The sequence below is a fragment of the Heterocephalus glaber genome, unplaced genomic scaffold (genome assembly GCF_053883595.1).
Source record: "Heterocephalus glaber isolate CG9 unplaced genomic scaffold, H.glaber_assembly_v1.0 deba00000621, whole genome shotgun sequence".
NCBI lineage: Eukaryota > Metazoa > Chordata > Mammalia > Rodentia > Bathyergidae > Heterocephalus > Heterocephalus glaber.
Window position 1 is genome coordinate 16618674 of NW_028258153.1, and position 27241 is coordinate 16645914.

Consider the following 27241-nt stretch of genomic DNA (forward strand, 5'->3'; position numbering starts at 1 on the left):
AGGGAGAGGGAGAGAGAGAGAGAGAGAGAGAGAGAGAGAGAGAGAGAGAGAGAGAGAGAGAGAGAGAGATCCCAGAGAAGAGCAGCAAAGGACTTGCTGATTCTCCATGATACTGCACATTCAGCTATGTTTCTCAAGCCAGATCCTATGTCCCTGGGCTTGGAGTCTGTGGGATTTTTTTTAGCCCCCTTTCAATAAATTCTCTTAGTTATATAAGTTGGGTTTTGTCTCTTGTTGCTGTCTCAGCTTAAAAGAGTGGCTCTGCAGCAAGAGAAGAGGGCAGCTGGTGCCCACCCAGGAGAGGATCACTCAGCTCTCCCTGGTCTCACGCCTACTGCTGACACCTAATGCCAAGCTGCTGATGTTGGAAATTCAGTTTGCTGGCATCTTGCACTCCCATAGCTGGTAACATTGCCTTACCAGGGCAAAGCCTATGGTATCACTACTGCCACCATCCTGCCCCCCACAATCAGAAGAAAAAAGCTAGTGATGTCCTAAATTTAATTAATGGGGGGTGCAGAGAAAGGAAGGAAAGCTACTCAGTTAAAGTGCAGGCCAAACAAAGAAACAAAAATTCCACATTCCTGATTGTATGTTAAAACATTAACATTACGTTGAGAACCCAAAGAGCAGACCCCCAGGTACTGTCCAGTTTATAATCCTGTACTCCCTACTCCTCTTTTTTTCTTTTCTTTTCTTTCAATATTGGAGATTGAACCCAGGGGTCACAGTGAGATACACCCCAGGCCTTTAAATTTTTATTTAGAGACAGAGTCTCACTAAGTCACTCAGTTGCCCAGGCTGGGCTTGAACATGGGCTCCCCCTGCCACACCCTCCGAGAGTGATGGGGTCTCAGGCGTGCACCACCACACCCAGCTAATACTTTGCCTTCATGACTGTCCTTCTAGCCCAAAACATTCCCTGCTTCATGTTGTCTTGCCTCTCTTATCTATAGCCAATGTAGGTTCAATGTAAACAGCTTCTTTTCTTCTCCAAATTTTCACTATAGAAGTTTCTTGATTTATAGATCTTTCAGACATTTTCCACCTGTTAACTAGCCTTGCTGTTGGAAGTTGTAGGAACTGTCCTAGCAACTATTTCTTTTCTGGCTGGGTTCAATAAAGTCTTTATTTCAGAGACCATTCCATCTCAAAAGCCTTGACTGAACTCTCACAGGGAAAGTATACTATTTATACTCACTATTATTGTAGTCCCTTCCTGCCAAGGATCCTAGCATGAATTTTAAGACTGGATGTAAAGCCATGTATCATTTAAGTTATCTTTGGCTAAAGTCCCTATCAATCTCCAACTAGAACTGGCTTTAAAAATAAGACTTAAAAAAAAAACTTTAAACATACAAACATGTACCTGGAATTGCTTTGAGTCTGCCCTCATCCATATAGTAGCTTTGTACTCAGACTGGCTGAGTACAGTGGGTTGGGTAGCACATTGCTGGGCATCATATTTAGTACGGCAATGACCAGAGAAAAGAAGTGGTCCATCTCTTGCCCATGTGATTTTTAAAAGTAAAGAAAATGTTCTGTCTAATTAAAGGTTAGTGTAATTGCAATAATAGAGGACCACCTCAGATATCACTCAGTCTTTCATTTACCTCAGAGGTTATCAACCTTCTTTGCATGTTAGAGTCCCAGGAGAAATTAAAAGAATGCAGACAATGGCTCATAGCTACCCCCAGCATGCCATCACTGAGGAGTTTTTTAATTGCTCAGGTTGTTCTAAAGCACAGCCAACATTGGGAAACACTGGTGCAAATATAATTTCAATAATCCCACAATCTTTGATCTTCTAGACTAGTTTAGATGTGCCTAGCTGTGCCCAGACATGCCTAAATCCTAGGGTTAGCACTGTCTTAGCCTTGTGACACCAGAATAGCTGGTCTCTTGGGTGGACAAAGAAATCTGCTAAGAACGTAGTTTGCAAAGAAGTATGCTGATTTCCTATATACCATCTATATGTGCATGCATCCCCTCTCCCCCTGAAAATGCTAAAAATACTACCACCTAGTTGCAAAGGAGGAGACTGTCTTCTCTGTACCAATCCTAGGTTCGTGGTTGAGGCTCCTCTAACAAAAGGTAAATAAGAGGCTCATACAAATTTATTTAACTTGATTTTACCTGGCGTGGAGTCTTCCTAAGGAAATGAACTTGCTACTCTGGCATCTGAGAAAGTCGTAGAAGCAGGAAGATGATTCTCACCTTCCTTCTCCCTTTTCCCCTGAAGCAAGCCATAAACCCTAGAGGGATTTCCTAACCTCATGAAGGAGATCCTAAGACCCTCATCTGAGAGTTACCTTCCCTAACCTGGAGGAAAGGAATCAAAGGGACAGAAACACAGAGAAGCATACAGACAACAGGCCTGATCAAGCCTCTTCCAGTTTATTTCCATGAAGTCACGCTCCCTTTGACTCATATTTCATGACTGTCCACTCTTTATCAAAACTAAACATAAAAATACACAAAGTTACCTGTTTCTTTCTCTCATGTCACGTACAATTTATATTAAATAAATTTGAGTGCTTTTCTCTCACTAGTTAATCTACTGTTAGAGGATCCTCAGCCACAAGCTTAGAAATGGGTTAGGAAAAGAGATTTTTCCTCCTCTATATAAACAAGAGACTTGGTTGGTGGAGAGGAATAGAAGTGCAGATTAAGAGTTGTTGATACCAAACAGAACAACTAGAGTAACAAATTTGGCCTCTGTCCAGTGGCTTAAAGGAGTTTAGATCTTATTGAGGGGGCGGAGGTGGTCAGCAAGCTTTCAGCAAGGGAGCAAGGGTGTAAGATGAGGAGGCAAGTGTGTGAGGGGTATCACTGCACCAGAGGGAGGTGCTGACTGCTTGGAAGCAGAAATGGTTCCTCAGGACATTCACTGCTCTGTGTCTATGGTCACAGAGTAGAATCACCCTGAGCAGGGCTCCCTAAGTCTAGAGGTGCAGTTTAATTAGCTACCCTAGCAATCCTAGCTCAGTCAGTTGATTCCTATGTCTACAGGCAAATGGTATTTTTAAAAATCCTAGGATACAGACACCTAGCGCCATCTCGGTTTCTGATTAATCATTTAGATGGGACACCTAAACCACTTGGGTAAAAAGATATGTAAACTTTGGGTCAGGATCACAATCCTGTCTCACATATATGACTCCCTGACCCTGCTTTCAGAATGTGTGTTGGGGGGCGGGAGGCAGCATTATTTTCCTTCAGCCATAGTTTCCTAGCAACCAGGAAGTCATCTGCTCTCCTGATGTCTGTAAGCGCCAGCCCCAGCCGCACTGATGCTCAAGCACCTGCAGAAGCAGAGAAAGAACAAAAGCCCTTTGGTTGGTAAGAGATTCTTGAAGGGGGTGCTTAGTACAGAGCCGGCACCTAACAGAGCACAGCAGGAAGCTGCCGCGGTTGGTGGGACGTGGAGGGGGCTGAATATCCTGTCGTGTGCATGGTATTCCTGGGGGATGTGGGGGCTGCGACTTCGGGAGGGCTGGTTTCTATGAAAGAACTAAAGCCTAGTTAGTGGCTGACATCTTTCCAATACCTATTCTGTGTGTGTTTCCAGGCAGTGATCTTGTTTTCTTTAAAGCTCTCTAGATAGAAAAGAGGGGTGACTGGCAGGATTCAAATCAGCGGAATAGTCTGGGCAAATGGCCCTTTTTCAACCAAGCAGAGCTGCTAAATGCATATAAGTCTCTGAATTCTGCAATTAGAAGGAACCTGTCCAATCATTCAGTCCTTGTTTTACAGAGGAAGAAACGCAAAAACCAGAGAGGTAAATTCACTTGTCCAATATGACACAGCTACTTAGCAGCCTCACAGTGGCTGTGACCTCCAGCCTCGTGTTCTGGAAGTAAGAGATGCTCATCTTTTCAAGATTTAAGCCTATATATAGTATGCCACTTGAATGGGGCAAAGGAATCAAAGAGAAGGACAACAAAAAAGAGATGCAAATTTTATAATTTATAAGTCTGAAATTCAAAGTTTTTGTTCAGAATTACAAGAATGGAATAAAGAAAAGGCTAAGTCTTCTGCCTTTCAGGCGTCAAAACAAAGTGAGTTCACTTCCTGTCAAGTAATTGAGGTAGGACAAATATCCCATGAACAAATATTTTTCTGAACTACTGAATGAAAAGAATTTGAACACATGCCAGCCTTTATGGAGTCTCAGAATGTTAAGATGGAATGTGCTTTTGGTGATGTTAACCAGACCCACCAGTTTTTAGGTAAAACTGAGACTGGGGTGCCGATCAACCAAGAAGCCTAGCCATGGCCGTGTAAAGCGGTGGTGGAGTGGACCCACATCCTGGCACCTGACTTTCCTGGCCCAGGCTCTCCCTTCTCTAAGCTGTGAGGCCACCTCTCTGGCTTGCAGCACCCTCTCTCACTTGACTGTCCTGTAGGAAGAAACAGAATTGTCTTCTAAGCTCATCTTCTGTCCAGGCATGTGCATACTCTCTTCTGCCACTTTGCCTTCTCCACATCCCACCATTCCTGAAAGGCTGAAGCAGATACAGCAGCAGCTAAACTGATTCAAAATAACTAAGTTACCCAGTGAAGAATTTATGTAACTCAGTGCATCCTCCTTCCTCTTTGCTTACTGTTGAAGAGCTGACCCCAATAATCCTTATGGTTTATGTGCTACACGCGTCCAAAAAAGTTTTTAATGATATTTTGAGTATTGATTTCAAAAGTACAAAGGATAATCTGATAAACATCCAGGGACTTATCATCCCAGAATCAAAACTGTTAACATTTTTGTTATATTTGTGTATTAGTATTTTCCAGAATAATGTGTGTGCTGTGTGTGTGCATGCGTGCGTGTGTGCGTGTGTGTGTGTGTGTGTGTGTGTGTGTGTGTACAGGTGCAGTGTAAACTGCAGATAGAAGTTTAGAGAGACAGAGAGAGATACACAGAGAAAGGAAGGAAAGAGGGAGTGAGATTCCTTTTAAGGGCCTGATTCTCTTGATTGTGGAGGCTTGGCCAGTCCAAATGCTGGTGGGGGAGGACAGCAGGCTTGATACCCAGGAAAGAGTTGTAGCATTGCAGTTTGAATCCAAATGTCAGCTGGAAGAATTTTCTCTTGATTTTCATGCTCAGGGGGGGTCATCTTTGTTCCTCCCCACTCCACCCCAAGTGAACTCCTGAGCAATGGAGTGGTAGATTTTCAAGAGGTCTTTTTAATCTTTGTTCAAGGCCTTCAAATGATTAGGCAAGACCCATTCAAATTATGGAGGAAAATCTGCTTTACTCAGAATCTCTCAATTTAACTGTTAACCTCATCCAAACAGCACTTTCATAGACATCCAGAATAACGTTTGACCAAGTGTCTGAGCACAATGTCCCAGCTAAATTGAGCCATAAAATGGGGCATCACAGTGTGTTTCAAATCTTTTTTTAAGTAAAATATGGCAGATAGAGTTGATTCCCACTCAGAGTCCCCCTGGGTACTCTATTCAACAGTTATGACAGCTTACAAATCCCTTTTTTGTGACTTCAGAGCCCTTTAGGCCCTGTCACCTGATCTCCACTTTTGGGTTCAAAGTTGGTTTGGGAATTGAAGACATGGCAGTCATGATCATGTGGTCTTTTGAGGCTCTCCTGGCCACAGGAGACATCACACCAGGGCGGACACACTAGAAGTCACTGTGTTGAATGTACAAGTCATCCACGTTCGGATGATTCTGTCCAAAGCCCTACCAACTATTACACAAGCCATTTCTGTTTTACTTAGAAGATGACTGCAAAATACATAATAAATCTTAGGAAAACTTGGAAGGCATAAAAGATGTCAGATCTACAAAAGACGCAGGCCAAAGCCTCCAAACAGCTTTCTGACCTAGAACCTGCTGGAGAAGAGGCCTGAACTCTGTGCACTGTTGAATCCCTTCTGGAATCTAAGGCTCCGTGACTGGCATTTGGAGCAACAGCATCCCTAATTCAAATTCTCTCTGATTTGCTGCTGTAGTTTCTAGGCTTGGAGAGGCTGGGTCTTCCCAAAGGCTATCAGGTGCAGTGTAAACTGCGGATACTTGTTCAGCTGGATAAACCTTTAACCATGGAAAGAAGGCTTGTAAAGAAGGAAATGAAAAAGCTGCTGTAAGTATGATGGGAAATAACTCTCATTTATGACACTTGGCATTTGGTGGGTTGTCATAGATGGCCTGGATATTAACAGGTGGGTGAAAAGCTAAGGAAGACTGTGCTCCTGCCCTAAAGGAGAAAGCCAGAAGACACCCTGGCCTCTTTCTCCTGCCAGGGAGACCTCACACATGGTGCACAGCAACGTGCTGAGTCTTGGGAGGATGTTTCTACCAGCAGCATGCATGTCTGAGGCATCCCCATCCTAGACTCTGAGAGTGGAGCCCAGCCAGTCAGCTAGTGTAGGTAGGATGAGCTGTTGCAAGGGGCTGGCTAAATGATATAAGACAGAGTCCTTGAAAATGTGCTCAAAAGATCAGCGTTTAAATTACAGCCACTGCCTCTTATTCTTAGCATATCAACCAAGTAATTCATCTTTCTTTTGACATCTGAATTTTTAAAAAAACGTTGCTTCCTGTGAAAATTTTTTCTCTTTTGTAGCTTTTCTTTGACTTTGTACTTCATAAATGCTGGTGAAAAACTACTACATAAAAAGAGAGGAAAATATTATATTCTCTTTTTTTGCTTAAATTCTTTTATTGGTACATTTTAGGTATACAATACATTTACATTTATCATTGGGTGCTTGTACCTGTACGTGATGTATCTTGGTTCTTATTTTTTCCCCATTCCCTGTGCTCCCCTCCCTATTTACAAAGACTTTGTTTCCATTTTTTTCTTTTCTCATAATTTTTCCTTTCCCTTCTTTCCTTTCCCCTTCCCCTCCCATTTCTCTTATGCCTTTGAATCTTTTCTTCCTATTTCAAATTACCAATTATTCATTTTAATCATTTTAATCCTTATTTACACTTTCAGTTTCTCACACCAGAGAAACTATTCGGTATTTACACATGTGTCTCCTATTTATTTCTCTTAAGCGTATGGCCTCAATATCCATCCATTTAGCTATAAATGTCTCTAGTTTCTCATTCTTTATGGCTGAGTAGAACTCCATTTTATTTTTAAAAACCACGTCTTCTTTATCCAGTTTCCAGTTGATGGGCACTTGGGCTGTTTCCAAGCTTTAGCTATTACAAACTGTGCCACTAAAAACATTTCTAGGCAACAGAGACATGGCAGGGGGTATCACAATCCCCAACTTGAAACTATACTACAAAGCTACTGTGATAAAAGCAGCATGGTACTGGCAAAGAAACAGACCCGAGGTTCAGTGGAATAGATTGGAAGATGCAGAAACAACTCCAGACATACTCAGCCGCCTCATCTTTGACAAAGGAGCCAACTACCCTCATTGGAGGAAAGATAGCCAATTTAATAAATGGTGCTGGAAAAACTGGATTTCAACCTGCCAAAGGTTAAAACTAGACTGACATTTATCACCATGAACTAAACTAAGATTGAAGTGGATTAGAGATCTAAATATTAAAACAGAAACACTAAACTTGCTGGAAGATAAGTTAGGTAGAACTCTTGAAGATATTGGCATAGGAAAAGACCTTATGAAAATATTATATTCTATTTCATATATAATTATAGGCATAACAATAATAATAATAATACACCTTTCATCAAAGATTTTATCATAGACCCCATCAAATGTTTCTTGTCTGCCTACTAAGATACTTATCTTTTACTAAGTCTTTAAGAAATGCTGGAATAAACCAAGTATGAATTCATATGTCAACATGTACATGTTTGCAGGCTACTACAATAATAAAGAACAAACCATAATCAAGAATGTCAACTCCTCTGCATGTCTCATGCAAAGAGCTGGAATTTCAAAAGTGATATGCACACAATTTTATATCCAAAGAATAATTTTAGGCTCCTTGAAATTATGTTGACATATACAGCAAGAATTCAATAATTTTTATGAATCTAGAAAAGATTAATGACTCAAAAGAAAGCTTTGGAAGGCAGGAACAAACTTATCCCCCACACAGAAATGAGCCCAAAATGCCCTTGTGGGCTTTCATAAAATCTGAGATTTATAGGGATCAGCCCCAGAGATTCCAGAGTCCTTTCCCTCATTCAGTCCATTCAGTTCCTCCCTCCAATTTTCCCAGGATAGCATTTCTCTATTCTTTTCCCATGGTGCATAGTCTACCTCCTCTTATTAAAATTCACTGTTAAAAAAAGATCTGATAAGAATACACTAACGTGGGATTACTATTAAGTTATTATGTATAACTTCTCCTAAGAGTATGCATTCTAAAGAGAAAAAGCTTTAAGTTTAAATAATCCATCTCTATAGCATTTTACACATCTGGAATACACCAGCTTTCGACATTCTGCCTGAATTTTGCATGGGCAGCAAGGGAATCTTTATTTTAAACAGTGAGTCACAATCCTAGTCTCTTTTAAAAAAAAAAAAAAAAAAAAAAAGCAGAACCTTTTCTTTCTGTGGATATTTGGTAGCCTTTCTGCTTTCCTGTAAATTCTATCCCAACAATGTTTGATTTTTAGACAAATGTGAATTAAGTTAGAAATGCTTACATATTTTAAGCCCAAAGCATTACAGATTACTACGTAAACCAAAACTGAATAGTAACTTAGCTACCAGGTAGGTCTTCATCCACTTCTGTTGTATTTTGGTCTTGGAGCAGGGAGGGGTTGGGAAAAAAGCCTCTTTCTGCAGACCTAGCCCCACGTTACCCATAATGGCTCAATGCTGCTCTCTTGTTTTTAAGGGGAGATTATATTGGCATCAGACTTCGGGAAAATGAATTTGACCCAAAAGGAAGAAGGCAACTCACCTTTCTAGATGACATGGTAAAGACATGCTGATGCAACTCACATTTGTGTTCTGTGTATATTAAGGGGACAGAATGAGGACAGAATTCAAATAGTAAACCGGGGTAATATTGACATACACACCCCAAAAACATCCTTTTCCTCATTTTTCTCATCCTAAGATTGTCCATATGGTCATTTCAACCCATAAACAGAAAGCAAGTTGAAAATGAGAAAGTAAGAGTCTCACTGGGGAGAAAAGATTAAAAAGCAAAAGTGTACAAGGTAAAATGTTAAGTTTGTGATGTTAAAACCTTGTTAGCAAAATTAGCTGTCATGCTGTTTTCAAATGTAACAATTTCCTTACCATTTGAATTAGTGAGGGGAAACCAAAGCAATGGATTATTCTAAAATCCTCTGGACTCATGTTAAAGCCTAGATTTATATTAGGTTCTGATAGTTCTTCACAGAAACCACAGAAACATCTAATCCAAAATAAATTAACAAATCTTCAGTTTCCCTACTGCCCATTTACTATCCTTGTGCTCCTAAGGGGAGAAACGTGCTCTCCTCCCCTGCCCCCTGACTATAGAAAAGTTTGCTGAGTTTCCAAACCCCCTGGGAGTTACATTTGCAGCAAGCCTTATTGTCTCTGTATGCACTTTAAATAGAGAAATAAACTAGCTCAGAGCCAGGCTTCTCAAACTTTAATGAGGTCTCCTTACAATACTGTTTTGATTCAGGAGTGAGGGGTGAGGCAAGGAACCTGCATTTCTAATGAGCATACAAGATACGGCCGGCCAACTCTGCCAGTCAAGGTCTCAAACTCTGGATTAGGTTTCAACAATTGAGCATGGTCCAATTTTCCCTAAATATTTATATATTTATGTAAATTCACATTTCAGTTGGGTTCAATCCCAGAAAGAAAGACATATATCCTTGAGAGAATGTTAGAACCTTAGATTCCATCCAAAATAAAACCCAAATCAACTTTCTATGGGGGTATGGGTTTGATGAGGGAAAAGGAATGTATTTTGATAGATAAATGGCAGATATGCTTATGAAACAAAAACACTTAGAAATTACCAGGCAAAGGTCAACACGAGGATAGGATGAACATTCAATCGGCCCTCAGCTTTGAACTGTATGTCAGATCACTTTATCACGCTCATTTCTCCACCTGCAGAAACTTTCCTCAATCCCCACAACCTACTTCTGGGAAGCCTCCTCTCTGAAGCCTCCCAAGATTGTCCTCTTCTTCCCAGGTGGACACAGTGGTTCCTCCACATTCCCTAAACACTTCCCTTGTGCCCTTGAGGTACTTTCCTGACATCATGCAGAATGGGACATTGTTCTGTGGCCCTCTTTCCCACTGTCACCTTTTTCTATTTCCAAATGTAAAAAAACTGAGGCCCAGAAAACACCAATCATTCATTCGAGGATATACCACAAGTTGTTCACAGTACCTAGAGCGGAGCCTCAATTTCCTGATTCCCAGTTTACTCTTCTTTCCACTGATCTGTCTTTTCCTTTCTGGCTGATATAAATCACATAACTGCTCTAGTGGAAGATGAGTTGAATGCCTGAAGATGCCAAAGTATGAGCATCAGTTTACTAGACATAGACATAGCTAACATTCCTTCCCACTGGGACGTGACAGGATAGGACAGTCTTAGCCATGCATTGTCCCTGGGTCCAGGGAGCCCTTGGATCACTGTGTAAACCCACTCCTTCCCCTTCTGTGGCGTCTGCTTCCAGGCACACTATGACCTGGCCATCAGCGTTGCTCTACAGTGGCTGGATCGTTCAGAAGACTTAGCCTGGCTGGAGTGGGGGAAAGTGTAAGTTGAAACATGTTTATTATTTTCCTTTTCAGTGTGTCACTCTGGTTAATCATGGAGAAAGTTCCATCCCCTAATCTGACATGTTTTACCATGAGGCATTCTGATTTGCAGACGCTGCAGAGCTAACATCCCCTTTCCAACCAGAAACTGAAAGAAACCCCGCAGTTGCCAAGTTAAGAAGTCATAGATGTGTTTATGCATTTTGCAGCTTTTCTAATCGGTTTCTGTCAAGTGAAAAACTGGCCTGCACAAATGTTTCACCTGTGAAACGTGACTGTGCCTTACTGTATTATGTACACACTCTGACTTTTAAAATGATCAGCTCTATGGGCAATCAATCTTTCCCTAAGGACTATCAGACATTTGAACAGATAGGCCCCTGAGTTCGAGTCATGGGATAATTTCCTTTCCAGGATTATTAGCATTTTGTTCCATGTATACCATCCAGACAGATTCACTCAGTTGGTAAGAACATAGAACAATGAGGCCAGGATCCAATAGCATACTCCAGAAGCCAATTTTTTTTTTTTCTGTTCTGTGATCTTGGACTATACATCTGGTAGTAAATGACTGTAGCAGCTAGGTTTCATGTAATAAAGTAGAAAATCCAGTTTGAACAACTGTAGTTAAGCAAAGCTGGAGAAGAAGAGGAGGAGGAAGAGAGAGAGAGGAGAGAGAGAGAGAAAGGAAGGAAGGAAAACATGCCTCTGTAGTCAGGTCTGTGTTAGGCAAAATTTCATTCAAACTTTATTGATGTCACCAGGATCTCCCTCTAGCCTCCATGTCCTCTGGGTGGATGGGGATGGAGATACTGACTTGTTCAGTCTGCAATGTGTTTTCCATCCTTGGAACTTAGGGTGATATCAGCTTTGCTAGACATACACAGGCTTACAGTGGAGAAAGACAGTCCCCCCAAGCAAACACACAAGACGGGAAGAGCACTGGCTAACAAAACCATAAACATGCACCACGGTGGGGGCTCTGTTTGATAGCTAAGAAGCCATGGATTAAGAGCAAAGTCATCACAACTATTGGAGGACTAAAAATTCAAAGTGTGTATTTCACTGATGGAGGATCAGTCACATCAACTTTGTGAATAAGCGGCCAGCACACAGTCATTGCAGATTACTTAGGGTTATTATTGCAACCTTAACAGGTGTCAAAAAGAACAAAAATTGGAAGTAGAAAGGGGGGCTATTAAGGCTTGGGAAGAGTGTGAGGGAGAGGCAGATGGGAGAATGAGAGATGTAGAAAGGAGGGTGGATGGGACCGATGCACACTGTATCCATCTATGTAAACGTATAGCAAAGCCCATTCATCTGTACAATGAGTAATTTTTTAAAGAACAGAAATACATTCTCTGCTTTTATTTTTCATATTTTTCTTAGGAAACTGCCACTTCATAGCAGACCCATATACCCAAACTATCGAGAACGGGAAGCAATGATTTTATCGTCTTACGCTGGAATCTTAATGGTAAGGAAAACAACACTACACAAGTATATAAGTAAATATATGTGGTTATTTTATGCCTATTGTGTGCATTTTAATATTCATGCATATTTATGTTATTTTTCAATCAAAGTTTCCAAATGTATAGGATTAACTAATAATAAATGCTTCATTTTTTTAAATACTTCATTTTAAAGGCATAATAAAAAGATTCTGCTTCTATCCTGTCTCAAAAATACATTAAGAAACAAAATGAGAGACATGACTACTTGGTACCTGGAAAACTGGTTTATCTAGTTATTCAGCCAGGCATGGTGGCACATGCCTGTGATCCCAGTACTGGGGAGGCTGAAGCAGGAGAATCGCTGTGAGTTTGAGGCCAGCCTGGGCTACATAGTGAGTTCAAGGGCAGCCTGTAATACATAGTGAGACCTTATGTGGTTATTCAGAAGTTATGTTTTAATGCCTATAGTACTACATATACTGGAGGTATAATAGCTTTACTTCATAAAAAACGAAAAGCCATGATATAACAATGCATTATTGTTGTCGTTTAACAGAACAGTATCCCAATTGAAGAAGTCTTTAAAATTTATGGGGCCAATTCTTCTGCCAATTCTGGTACTACCAAGGTAAGGATGACATGAGACTATCAATATAAGGGGTTTTGAGAGATAAATTATTTAGTTTATAGATTCATAATATGTTTTCAGGTATTAGTTATGAAACAAAACCAGACCTAGCCATATCCTCCTTGAGCAATATATGTTTGTAAAATGCCTTTTAAAAATTTTTGCTTTTGTGTTTTGTGGTAGTAGGTATTGTACCCAGGGCTTTACCCATGCTAGGAAAGTTGCTCTACCACTGAACTACATCTGCATCCCTTTTTATTTTATTAATTTGGAGACAGGGTCTCACTAAGTTGCCCAGGCTAGCCTCAAACTTTCAGTCCTCCCACTTGGTCTCCTGAGTAGCTGGGATTACAGATGTGCTCCACCACACCCGGCTGTAAAATTGCTCTTATGTGGAGGACTGCATAGTAATAGCAAATGCGTATTTAAAATATTTATTAGTACATTTTAGTTTGCAGTACATAATGATTACATTTATCCTGAGGAGTTGGTACATGCACATAATACATCTTAATTCTTAGTCTATTTTTTTTTCATCCCCTACCCTTCCCGTCCCTTCCTGCTAATTTCAACTCTTGGCCCCCTTCCCATCTGCAAAAGCTAACAAGTTTTATGTAAGGCTGAGTAAAGCAGCGAATAGAGCACCAGGCTTGGGGTCCAGATTCCACTCTGTTTGTACCTAATACAATTTCTCACTCATGTTGTTTTGTAATGTCAATCTGGTGAAGTTACATTCTTCTTTCGTGTGATATGCTATAGTAGACAGAACTAAGACTAGACCTATATGGTTCTCTGGATAAAAGATTTAGTTTTAGCTAGGGTAGGGCCAGGGCTGTGTGGCCACAGGGACGCCTGTTTCCTTGTTCTTTTACCCAGGGACTATTCTGTGAGCAGGGGGTTGTGTCTTCTCCCCCTCATCTCCTACCTGGGGGAGGGTTAAGGCAGCCATCAAGGACTCCTGTGGACAGTCTCAACTCCCATGGCCAGAGTACAAATATAAAAAGGCTTGTCCTCAGGGTATGGCACCTGAACCCCTTGTCTTGGCTAGGACATCAATCAAGGCTTGCAAATATGAATGTCGGAGTAGCTCAGATACATCTGGCTCACATAATGGGGATGGAACAGAAGGACATGCTACTTACAGGTGGGCCCGCCAATCCATCCCTGTCCATTCCATCACTCACTATTTATTCAGGAGCCTCTCCTCAGTGGCGCACAGTCCCCATCCTCACCATCAGTGACCAACAATAAAAGGCCACAAAGTGACAAGTTCTGAACGAGAATGGGTCACATCCTCCTAGAAGGAAGCTTTCTTTTAAAGATCTGCCTTTGTTTATTGCTATAGGATGGGATTATTTATTGATTTACATGTGCAAAGCAATTTTTATATATGAAAGGATTATAAGCTGCTCTGGTTTGAATTCTCAGCTAAGTCCACATGTTACAAGTGGAACAATCTTGGGCATATTTTCTAATCTTATAAAGCCTCAGTCATACTTGCAAAAGCAGAGAAAAGAAGGTATAGTTGTTGTGAGGATTAACTGAGTTAGTATCAATGAAACCCCAATGTTTAGCATTACAATAACCTCAAAATAAAAGCTATAATTCAGGTTCCAGCTCTCAGGATTTAGGTAACTGAGACCCTCTATAGCAGGATTTCTTAACATTTTGAGCCAGATGATTCTTTGCTGTGTACAAGAGGTTTTGGGGTTGGGACCCGTCATGCACATTGTGAGATGTTTAGCATCATCCATGGCCCCTACCTATTGGATGTAAGTAGCTTTTCTCCGGATGTGACAATAAAAAATGTGTCCAGATTGCTACATGTCCCCTAGGAGACAAAAACCACATCTGCTTAAGAACTAATGCTCTAATTATCCCCAAATTAAGCACCTACCAGTATATCTATCATTGACACAACATAAACTTTGCCTATTTTTAGGCAATTAATTATTACGAAGGGCAAGACTTGAGGAACCAATGCAGGAATCTGAGTTTCTTTTCCTGTGAGCTCCACACCCTCTTTCTCTCCTGCAGAATGCTAGCTCAGGTCTTTCTCTTGTGGCTACACATTAATTACACTCAGGGATGTCCTCCTCATCTTGAATAAGAAATTAGCAGACCTCTCAATGGAAATGTAGCATTTCAAAAATTAAACTCTAAGACAATTTGAAAATAGTTCTCTGGGACTTAACTTTTTTTTAAAAAATGATTTTGACTAAAAGGAGAGAGAGTTGTTTTTTTTTTAAAGAAAAAAGACATATTGCCAAAGGTTTTTTTCTTTACTGTATAAATCTGAATGACCTCTGATTCCTTTGGATAAAAAATCTCCTAAGAAACAGCTAAGATCTTTCCCAAGCAAAAGCTTAAAATCCTGTTGAATACTAATCAGATTATGTAGAATTTCCCGAAATGGGAACTGGCCACCCTTATTCAACATGGGTTCTGTGCTCACTCTGGGCGCCTTTCCCAGGGCTATTTGCTGCCACCTGGTGTCAGCAGACATCACTGACACTGTTATGAACTCTGTTACCCTCAGGTTCTACCTCATGACAGGGAGCTGGTTTTTGCTGAGCAGTTTTTTTCTACTGAGGACTCTGGACTCAGAAAAAGTTTAACCAAGGAGCTTATATAAATATGGCTCAAGCTGGGCATGGTGACTTACGCCTGTAATCCCAGCACTCAGGAGGCTGAGGCAGGAGGATTGCCATGAGTTCAAGGACAGCCTAGATACATAGTGAGTTCAAGTCCAGCCCAAACTTCATAGCGAGACCCTGTCTCAGAAAAACAAAACAAAAGTACAGGCCATTTACAACTCACTTCAGGTAGCTATAAAATACACTACTCACTGCAAATCAAAGAAAAATTATAAATTTTTCTTCAACCAATGAAGCAAGTGATACAAATATTCTTTAGTTCTATTTGATGGAGAAAGAAGGGTAAAAAGAAAGAGAAGCAGAGAGAGTAAAAATGAGCTCATCAGAGAGAGGAGAGAGGGGCAGGGAACAGGGTACACAGGACCTCTGTTTTCCTTCTGTCTTGCCGCAGCCACAGCCTAAGGTCTGACGGCCACCCTTTGTGTCCATCCCAGCTGACATAACTTCAGAACCCAGCAGGCTGGGGTCCAATCCCAGCTCTGTCACTTGCTGGCTGTGTGATCTCTGAGACATTTTTGAGTTTCTTGGAGTCCCACCCCTCTCCATGTAAGTCGGCACGGTCACTATCCAGCACAGCAGAGTGTCTTGGTGCTGGCGTGGGGGACACGCCCTTCCACAGTAGTGCCCTTATCGCCAAGTCCTCCTCCCCAGTCACGGTAGCAGCCTCTTCTGACTGCAGTAGGCCTGTCTTTCACCTTCTCATACTTCAATAATCTGTCAAGTGTCTTTTTTTAAATTTCCTTTGCAGCACTGAGGCCTGAACCCAGGAACCCAGGGCCTTCACATTGAGCTGTATCCCTAGCCCTTTCATTTTTTAATTGTTTAATTTTGAGAAAGGGTCTCACTAAATTGCTAAGTTGCCCAGGTAGGGCATGAGTTTGTGATCTTCCTGCCTCAGCCTCCCGGAGTGCTGAGATTACAGGAATTTGCCACCACATCCAACTTGCATTTTCTTTTCTTGGAAGATGCTGTCTCAGACTGACATTGTGCAGAAATGAAAAAGTGGTTTCATGATAAGGAGAAAGACCTATGTTCTAAATAAAAGTTCTTTATTGACAGATCTTAATAATGAGGGATTTAAGCACTTTCAATATTAATTATGTCCACCTGGATTGAAGCTCAGCCAGGAGATCATCAATATCAACTGTCCAAATTAATACGCTATATGTTCTGAGCACACAGACCAAGTAAGCACATTCACCAAGCATATCAAGAAAATTATCACTCTTACTCCTTTATAGTTTCATTACATATGCATCTTTAAACAATGTATTATTTAATTTTGCAGTTTTTAAATTTTATGCAAATAGAATAGTAGGAAATGTGTCATTCTGTGGCTTTCTTTTTTCACTCAACATGTTGCAAAAATTTATTGATGTGGCTATGTATAGCCATAGTTTTTTCTACTTTAGGAATATACCATGATGTATTTATATATTCCTGTTTTAGAAATTTTAGTTATTTCTTTTCTGTGTCTCCACTGCACAACAATACTCTATGTAAAGCCAAATTATTTTCCAAAATGATAGTTCTCATTCCATTAGCAGTGTAAATTATCAATGTTGATATTTAAGACTTTTAAAGTTTTGTCACTCTGTTAAATGTATTATGTATTATGTTCTTTAGGGGTGGATGCTTAATATGTGTGCTCAATGAATATCTCATAGGTGTTTGAAAAAAATATATTCTCTGTTTATCAGGTACAAAAATATTCATGGTATGTGTATATGACTTGTCAGAGTTACTACCAGCATTTTCTGTAGCTTAGGTAATGCATGAAAAGTGCATAGCACAGTGCCAGCCACATGCAAAATGCTTAGTGTTAGCTGTTATTTGTGTGTCAAGACCTTGTAATTGTGAATTTGTCAATTTCTCTTTGCATTTCCCAGAGTACTTGGTTTATATATTTTGAAGCTATTGCAACATGCATAAAGATTCATGATTTTAGTGAACTATTCTTTTTTTCAAATTTTAAAAATAGCCTTTGCCTCATATAATGTTTTCATTATATGAATTCTATTTTGTCTGCTATTAAAAATTTCCAAGCTTAAAAAAAAAGTAGTAGTTTTGACTTCTATTCTCCTGATTATCAATGGATAACTATTTCTATGGGTTGTTGTTGGGTTTTTTTCTGTAAAGTAGCTGATAAAGTCTTTTGTCCATCTTTCTGTTGAGTTATTTGTTTCTCCTCTTTCTCTTGTAATACACAGTCTTGATTTTTGGAACAACTACTGTAAGATAGTAGTTTTCAAGTTCTGGATTTTCCAATATGTTTCCCATTTGAAATTTTCTCTTTTTTTTTTTAACACATATTAAAATGTTTAGAAAATATAGTTGCAACATCCCAGCCACATTTGCAAAACTTAATCATATACAGTAAATCTATTTTTCCACACCACATGTCCTGCTTTTACTTTGGCAAATCTGACTTCTGTAAACATATACTCAATTGTTTTGACACTTAGGATATGAAACTTCACCTTCCATCTCGGTAATATCATGATAATGTTTTAGTAAGTTTCAGCTCCAGGTTGACAAGGTGATGATTACTGTCCATGCTCTTTGTCTCTTGATGGTGATTTTAAAAGTCTGAAATATCAAGGTAGATAATTTACATGGCTAATGAAATGGGAGCTATCATTTTGGAAAATAATTTGCCTTTATAAAGAGTATTGCTGTGCAGTGGAGACATAGAAAATAAATAACTCAAATTTCTATCTACCCAGGCTCCATGGGCAGTTTCCTAAATGCTTGTACATATCAGGTTCTCCTCCTTCTTCCAGCTAGAAGAAATTTTTGTTGAATATGCTCCAGCATTAGTAAGTACATGAAGTGAAAAATAATCACAATAATTCTTTCACCCTGAGACAATGAAGATATTAATCAATAGCTTTAGAATTAGAATAGGAATATGATTAACTTTAGATTAGGATTTAAATTTCATCCTAATTTTATAAGGACTGAGATACGTCATGTAAAGATCCCAATGATGAATGTAACTATTGTATACCTAAAATGTACCAATAAACTTAATAAAAGAAATAAACTTCATCCTAATTTTAAAATATTCTTTTCTATAAAACATATAGGATGCTAAGTTTGCATGAGACATCAGATTATCAGGACTCAGGAAGGATCACAGAATAGTCAATTTGGAAGAGACCTTTGAAATCCTCAGGCTCCACCTTCCCCAGTAAACAGGGAAAGTGGGGCATAAAAAACAGACCTTTATCAAGAATGACATTTGGACCAATTTCCTTGTACTCATACCTGGCACACATTATCCTGAAGGGCTATTATCACAGCCGTAATTGACCTATACTGAATCAAAGTCTCTTTTTTAATTACTCTCTGTGTTGGAGGACCATCTTTCTGAATAGATTATGTGGTTCATACGTTAGAGGTCATAGTTTAAGCTTATAGTTCATTCTGTACAACTCTAAACATGAAGGCAACCCCCAATAAATATTTTTGCCATTTGAATAAAAAGTGGAAGTGAAATTTAGTAGCACTACTGGTAAAAACCCTGTAAACTGTTTTGTCAGCAAAAAGAACACACCTCGGCTTATTGTTTAATTCATGTTCCCTATGTGATATAACAGAAAACCCGTAGTCATAGTGAAATATTGTACAGAAGTTTACTTCTCCTATGAAGGGACTCTGAAGGTGGGCAGACGAGGGCGAGTACCACCTACAGTTCCACAAGACCGTCAGGAGCACAGTTTGGCTCTTCTAGATCTGCCCAGTCATTCCCCTGGTGTGGCACCAGCTTCCACAACCATCTCTGTAGGATTAGAAGATGAAGAATAGCTCATTTAAGGAAATTCTTTAGGAATCTCACAGAACACTTTGTCCTACATATCACTGGTTACAAAATATTAAATATGGTCACACCAAGCTAGAAGGGTGGATTAAAGATAGAGACTTTAGCTTGCCAATCGCATATCTAACTACAAATCAAAAGGAGAAGAATGGCTCTTGCTAGGCAGCTAGTGACCCTCTCATATTTTCTAGGCCACGAAACTAAATTAATCTGCCTGAACAAAATTGTATTTTTCTGATTATGCACCTGCAGATTGAAGGAGATATTCAAAATTTAATGCAGTTCCCTAGCCATTGTCACATATTTCACATGCAAACAGGAATTTTACTATCTAGAAACCACCATGTCTCAACATGGAGATAGATAACAGGAGAGAAAAAGATACTTGCTATCACAATTCTTATTTAAGACTGCATCAAAGATCTTAATCAGTGTAGAAAAAAACAAGAAAACAAATACAATAATATAAAAATAAAGAAAACCATCATTCCTTGTATATAACACAATGAGTACTTCCAAAAGAATTTATAAATTATGGTATTAATAAGTGAATTTAGAAAAGTTGCTGGATACAAGGAAATGTGAAAATTAATTTCTATATACCAAAAACAAAGAGAAAATGAAGCATAGAAATATGTCAAAAACATAACTTATGAATACTTTTAACAAAGTTTCTTCACTGTGAGTATTACAGAAGGCCTAAGTGAGTGAAGAGATACAACATATTTATGGAATAGGACACTCTCTATGGCTATAATCTCAGTTTTCTCCAAAGTAATCTGGAGATTCACGTCAACCCCAATCAACATTTCAGATGATTTTCTCTGTTTCCTTCCTTCCTCCTTCCCCCATCCTTTTTTGTTTTGGACACTGACAAGCTGATGATAAAACTCATTAGGAAATGCAGAGCCATGAAAAGCCAAAGCAGTATAGAATAGGAAACCAAGGTAGGAGGTAGGAGATGAGGTGAACTGGACAAACAACTAGGTTGAGGGACATGCACAGAGCACAGGACCCAAAGTGACTCCATGGCTCCTGAGTGCTGTAAGGGGAACCAGTCAGAAAGCAGTATTTTCATTCCCTCATTCGAATCTGATGCTGCTTACAGGACCAATCAGAAAAGTGCTATTTTCAATTTCTCATTTACATCTGGTGGGAAGCTAAGTGAGTCTGTGCATAGGGGAGTTTAAATCTGGCACCAGGGCAAGTGAGTTTTTGATAGGATGACTGTCTCAATCCCTTATTTGTATGCGGGAGAAGCCAGTCTGGGAATTTTGGATTCAGAAGGCCCCTTTCCACTATCCTCCAGGCTGCTGTGAGTCTGTTCATCCTCCACACTCACTCTGGAGAGAGTGCTTCTTTTCCACCTTCAACAAACATACACCTTCACTACCTTTTCCATATGTCTTGTCCAATTCTTTGTTCAGGACACTGAGAAGCTGTAAAGAATCCCCCAGAACCCACCATCCAATAACAAGGAGGCATGTGCTATCTGATATGGAAGCCTACTACAAAGCTAAAGCTATGGCACAGCACAGGATGGACCCACCAAATGACCATGCAACAAATAGTCTGAGAACAAATATGCACCATGCAGTTCACCTGATTTATATAAAAGTGACACTGTTGTGGAGTAGGAAAAGGATGAGCTTTTTGCTAAACAGTGCTGGTTCATGTGGATACCTTCAAGGGAAAAAAATTTCTTGACCTCTACTTCATACTATATATGAAAATTAATCCCAGATGAATTATAAATATATATGTGAATGATAAATCAGTACAGCAGCCAGAGGAAAAGATAAAAGAGTATGTTTATGACTCTGGTGTTGACAAACATTTCTTAAACAGGATTCAGAAAGCCTCAACCAGAAAAATACAAGTTTATAAACTGAGCTATATTGAAATTCCTATCTTCTGTAAGCAAAAGACCATTACAATAGTGAATAGGCAACCTACAAAGAAGTTGGAAATATTCAAAATATGAATATCTACCAAAGGACTTCCATCCGCACTATATAAAGAATTCCTAATAATCAATAAGAAAAAGAAAAAAAAATCTCAATTTAAAATGAGAGAAAGATGTGAACAAAATTTCTGCACTAAATTGTACAAAAAATGAAATATAAATAACCAATAAATATGAACAAATTCTCACCTTCAGTAGTCAGCAGAGAAATTAAAATCAAATAGCATGCTTGGATTGACAGATGAGCGAGTTGGTCATTCAGCATCGGGGGTGGCAGTGGGTGGTGGAGACTTTGGGGTGGAAGTCAGGGCAAGTTTCTCACAGAAAAGGATTGTTATGGCTTGTATCTAGATGTCCCTCAAAGCCTCATGAGGTCATAGTGTTGTGGCAAGGGAGTCAAAATGACCTTCCAGAGACAGGAGAGTAGGGTAAAATTTTTTTAAAAGTTTATTGTCAGGGAAGGACAGCCTCAGGAAACGAGTCCTTCTAGGCTGACCACGAGTTATGATAGTTTCCCCTTTTTATACCTCCTACAGGGTAGCTTAAATTGTGGTTACATAGCAGAATGTGGCAGAGATGTGATAAAGCAGCATTAGGTGGCAAGGGTACTTAGACAAACACACTTCAAGGCTAGTTTCTAATCTCTCCAGGAACAGGCTGCCCCACAAGAGGGAGAAGGCCCATCCAGAGTTTTCAAACAGGGACACGTTTCAAATAAGTTTCAAACAGGGTTTTAGCACAGAGTTCATTAATAAATACTTTACAATAATTATCCATTCCAAGTTATGTTTGGCAGCTCTTTCTACCTCAATAGGTGGGAGTTTTCAGAGGTGGCTGGATCTGGAGTATGTGATATTGGGATCACGGGTGGGTGATTACTAAATTAGTCCACTGATTGGTTTGCCATAGTTCTGTGAATGGATAATGGGAAGGCTCTTCCTGGGTGTGAGTGGATAAAATATAAGGGACAGAAAGAGGGTTGTTGTTTGTCGCTTGCTGCTTGGCTGTCTTCTGCCTGCCATGAACTGTTTCTCCTTTGCAATGCTCCTTTGCCTTGGAGCCAGTCTCCTATGGACTGACATCTCTGCAAACTATGAGCCAAATAAGCCTTTCCTCCTTTAACTTTGGGTGTTTTTGTCTCCACTACAAGAGAAATATAACTAACACAGGGGTGCTAGTGCTCCATTTTGAAGGAAAACTAGGAGCCTCTAGACAGAAAAGGAGGCAGTGGCTCTTTCAGGAAGTGAGAACCATGAAAAGCTTTAGGGCATGAAAGAGCTTTGTAAGCAAGGGAAACAAGTAAAGGAGGCAAGGGCAGTGCCTGCCATTCCTGTGAACCCTCATTTCATGTGCTTTGATGGTGAACTGTCATTAATGTCCAAGGACTCTGGATTGATTAAATAAGCCAAATGCCCTAACTAGCAGGTGTTAATACTACAAAGTGGGGTGGCTTTTAAAAGTCAGACTGTCTTCTTTCAGATTCCTCGAGCTCCACTGTTGAGGCTCTCCATGCACCCTCTGGCCATGTTAACAGCACCCAAAGCAGCAGAATATGCCCACAAGCAGAGTAAGCTTGTTTCCTTCCATCTACCTAGAGAAATTTAAGCCAAATTATGGGGTGGGCTCACAAGGCAAGGTTCATATTGTAATGGTAATTAGATTTCTGTCCAGATGAATCAAAATGAACAAGGAGCTTTTATGACCCGATTCCTCCCCACCCCCTAATGTATCAAAATCATAAAATCTTATTTCACAGAGCCTTTGGTGATGGGAGCAAAGCAGTCCAGAAGGGAAAGATCTAAAACTTTGGGTGGACACATTTTTTTAACTTTTATATTCAGATATGGTTACTGCATATGTCTGTAGGTGTCAAGCTAAGAAGGGGAGCAACAAATAAAAAAGCCAGGAGCAGTTCTACAAGGGAAACAAATGCCACAGGATGGAAATCATCAAAAAGTTTTTCATACACACTGCCAAAGAACGAAGTATGTCTGAAAACATAAAGTGGACCAAGCAGATACCGGATGTTTTGAGAGAACGGTATTTATCTTGTGGTTAGAAGTCAAGCCTCCAGGAAGGGCATGGTGGTGCACGTCTGTGATCCCAGCACTTGGGAGGCTGAGACAGGAGGACTGCCATGAGTTTGAGACCAGCCTGAGCTACCTAGTGAGTTCAAGACCAGCCTGAACTGGTTACATAGTGAAACCCTGTCTCAAAAAAAAAAAAGTCAAGCCTCTGGAATCAGATGCTCTGAGTTTGAATCTAGAGGCTATTATTTATCAGCTATTTGAGCTCAGGAAGACTATTTAACCTCTCTGTACCTTAGTTTCCTTCTCTGCACATTAGGAAGAGTAATAGCACCTATAGTTATTGGGATGATTGACTGAGATGATGGAAGCTAATTGTTTAGAGCAGTGGTTGGGACTATGTAAACCTTAAACAAATGTTAGCTATGATAATCTTTTCAGCATTTGAAAAGTACCATTCATAAATTAATTGGCTGTTACTGTTGATTTAAGTATAATGAGGGGATTTATATTAATATCCATATCCCAGATGTTCCTATTCTTGGTCTCTCTCTTACTAATGAGAATTTTTATCTTTCCCTGCTAGGCATCTCCCCTGCTCCTGACCTGTCCTCCTGATTCCCAGGTTTTATGCTACAGGATTCAAATGATTAGAGATGTACAGGGCTAGAGCGAAAGGAGAAAGGAAGGTGTTTCTTTGTTCTTCCAGTTCTGGGTTCTCAGTCTTAATGTAAAAAGTGAAAAGAAAAATGTGAAAAGAAGTTGGGGAGACCAAGTTTGTCAACATAAGAAGAGCAGAGAGAAGAGAGAATCAGAGAAATGGTCCCAGCTGGGTGTCTGGGACATTTTAGAGCTATGTTGAAGGCGAGACTTGAGATAGGCTGCAATGTTGTAAAATAGGAGAGGGAGAGGGAATTTTGAAAAGCAATACACTGGGTCACAAATTGGGTTTGCTTTATGCAACATAAGTTAAAGCTTGAGAATCATTTTTATTTAGTTTGGTTGTTGTGCTATGTGCATCTTTTAAATATGAATCTGAACTAAGACCACTTGAGGCTCAGGATTTATTCACGTTCCAGAGGCAAGCTATTCATGGACTAGAAATATAACCTTGGCCTATAGTAGGACCTGCCTTAATTCTTAGGTCTATCAGGGATTTTATAACCAATCTTCTAAAAACAGAATGATCACACTATGGAGAAACCATCACCATACTGAGTTTTCTTTTAAAGGTATTTGCTAGGAGATTTAAGAGTTTAGAGTTTCCAGAACCATGTTTTTGTTTTTCAAGAACTTTTAAACATGAGGTCATTTTTATGTGTTTGGAGACACCAAGCTTTAGAAAGCAAAACAAAACAACAAACAAGAGCTCCAGAAATGTGCATGAACATACACAAACACACAACACTGATAATCTAGACCAAAGTTAATCATTCAAAAATAGGTATTTGAAACAGGAGGTCAAAGACCTCTGTAACAAAAACCTCACTTCAAAGATTGCTCATTTGTATGTCATTTTGAAGATATAATTTTATCCCATATATGTTTACTTCCATAACCATTGATGATTGCTGGCTTCTTGGTGAAAGCAGATTTTTATTTCCTTCTTATTTCTCACATGTATATAAAGTACTCTGCAGGCAACAGAGATTCAGTAACTGTCACTGGTTAGTGAAATGGCAGTAAGTGAATGGTCTATGCTCTGTCTGTACTGACTGAGGCTCATTCCCAGGCATCAGCCATCTCTATGGCCAATCGGTGTTCATAAGCTATGGGGCGTCAGAAGAGCAATGCCCATTTTGCAGTAGGCCTCATTCTGAGATGAATTCTTCCATAAAATCCTCTTCTTTGTAATCAAACAACAGAAAACCCATCTGTGTTTTTTCTTTCATGCTTCATTATTTGTGCAAATTAGCAATTTTTTTTCTGACTCCTGGATAATGTTTCTTTTAAACCAGTTAAAAAGTATAGCAGTAACACATACTTATAAGTAAATATTTCAAACCATACAGAAAAAGTAAAGTAAAAAGTGAAGTAACTGTCTTCTCACTACATTACTTTCCCACTGTTGATAAATATTGTTAATATTTTTTGTGATAGTCAAATACCTGCAATACATATAAATATGCATATATGTATATCTCACTGGTTTGTTAGATTCCTTTTATACTACAGAAATAAATATTTTGTTAAGTGGATACAGAATATCCCTTTATAGTTCATTGTTTGAGAATGCTTTGCATTTTATATATTTGGGATTCTTAGATTTTCCTTTATGGCTTATGGATATTATATCATGTTTTTTAACTGAAAAACATTTTTTTAGCCTCGAGATAAAACAATGCCTTACTCCAAATTTTCTATTCATCTCTAGCCATTAAACTTCACCTACCCAGAAAAGGGGGAAGCTATTCTTTAAAAATCCAGATATTCTGAGAAAGAGTTTTAAAGATTTCTTTTTTTGTTGTTGTGCTGGTGTTAGTGCTCCATTGCTAGTCAAAATGGATATGAGTAATACCACTTCCTAGAAAAGTGTTCATACTGTGAACATCACCAAGAAATGAATTTGAAATGGACAGGACCATACCAAAGAGTTCAATGACAACGTTCTTGAATTCTGGCTCCTTGCTTAATAGCTTACATAAATTGCTTAATCTATGCTTTAGTTTCTTCTCTATAAAAGTACCTACCTCATAAGGTCATTACAAGGACTAAATGAGTAGCACATAGGGGCTAAGAGAAGTGTTACAGCAATATTGCTCCCTTTGTTACCACTCCTGAAGAAGTCACAAAGTTATGGAAGGAAGCAAGACAGACAGGGAAGTACAAATTTAAATTCAAAGCAATATGTACAAAATTCAAAATAACACACTACAAGCACAGTACATAACTAAGAAATTTTAAAAAGATTTACTTGGGATAAGGTTAGCCAAAAGAAGTATAACTTTTATTATTTATTTTTGTGTTTGAAAATAGTTTCAAGCTTACAGAAAAATTGCAAAAAAAGAAAATTTGCAAGAATAGCAAAAAAAATTCCCATATTTCTGAATTAATCAATTGTTAATGCTTTGTCCCATGAGCTTTACTATTTTCTCTATCTCTTCTTTTTGAGCATGTATAGATGTAGACATATAATCTTTTTTGAACCACTAGAAGTTTTACCTACCCTTTCATTTTACCCTGTATACATCAATTTATATTTTCTAAGAACAAAGAAAGTCATTCATTAAATAACCACAGTAGAGTTATCAATTTCAGAATACGTAAGGTCGGTATTTTACCTGACCTACCATCTGCATACATTTTTTCCTTCTATACAGGATCCAGCATGATGTCACACATTGCATTTAGTTGAGAAATATAACTCAATTTCCAAATCTTTCAGAATAGTCCCATGAAAATTCTTTTATACCTACATTTGTGTAATCCATCTTTGTCAGTTAGCATTTGATATTTGAGATTAACTTCCTATGGACTGAAAGCTAGTTTTTGTGCCCTGTTATCTTGATGTACTTAATACTAAAATCATCCTTTCATTCTGCAGGTCGCAGAAACTTGGAGTTGTACCATAGAACTTCATAACACAATATGTGGAAGCAGACGAAAACCATCATCTTAAAACTACAGTCTTACCAGCACATTTTTCTTTACAGTTAGCTATTGCTGCAAACAGCATTGCATGTTATTTTTAATGTTGAGTTTTCTCCTCTTAGAAGCATATTGCAGAGTATGTTTTGGTAAAAGAAAAAATGTGTGTATCTTATGTTACTTCATTGTGACTGGAAGACTGATAGAAAATTCAGAGAGTATATAACATTTCTGTGTCAGAGCAGGCAGACTGGCTTTGTAGCATATTCTACAAATGTGTAGCATTCAATATTGCACAGGGGTATAGAGGACAGGTTTCCCAAGTTGTAACCCAAAGTAAAATTAATTGGTCATTAATTGCCTTTACAATGTTCTCAAATGGAAAGTATTTAAATCATTTCAATAAAGCA

General features: G+C 39.1%; 1 protein-coding gene across 7 annotated transcripts; it reads left to right on the top strand.

Annotated features, from left to right (window-relative positions):
* Window positions 1–68: 68 nt before the first annotated feature.
* On the top strand, window positions 69–27241 carry CUNH2orf80 (chromosome unknown C2orf80 homolog). 7 transcript variants are annotated; one of them, XM_021263543.2, is made up of 9 exons: window positions 1555–3338; window positions 5976–6106; window positions 8800–8881; window positions 10601–10683; window positions 12075–12162; window positions 12699–12770; window positions 22696–22783; window positions 23083–23201; window positions 26788–27236. In XM_021263543.2, exons 1-9 carry the CDS (start codon window positions 3294–3296, stop codon window positions 26860–26862), a joined length of 783 nt encoding a protein of 260 aa, XP_021119202.1. In that variant the 5' UTR covers window positions 1555–3293; the 3' UTR covers window positions 26863–27236. The 7 variants fall into 7 exon arrangements, 6 of the variants coding, with proteins under 6 accessions (XP_087062343.1, XP_021119202.1, XP_087062344.1 ...); XM_021263544.2 differs by having other exon boundaries at window positions 1557–3342; window positions 26788–27238; XR_002397091.2 differs by having other exon boundaries at window positions 1565–3338; window positions 23083–23382; window positions 26788–27234.

Excerpts from the sequence above, each read along its gene's own strand:
- CUNH2orf80 (XM_021263543.2), top strand. The coding sequence starts at position 3,294 with ATGCTCAAGCACCTGCAGAAGCAGAGAAAGAACAAAAGCCCTTTG. Across the intron at positions 6,107-8,799 it reads AAGGAAATGAAAAAGCTGCT|GGGAGATTATATTGGCATCA; the intron begins GTAAGTATGATG and ends CTTGTTTTTAAG. Across the intron at positions 22,784-23,082 it reads AGAATATGCCCACAAGCAGA|GTGTCAAGCTAAGAAGGGGA; the intron begins GTAAGCTTGTTT and ends ATATGTCTGTAG.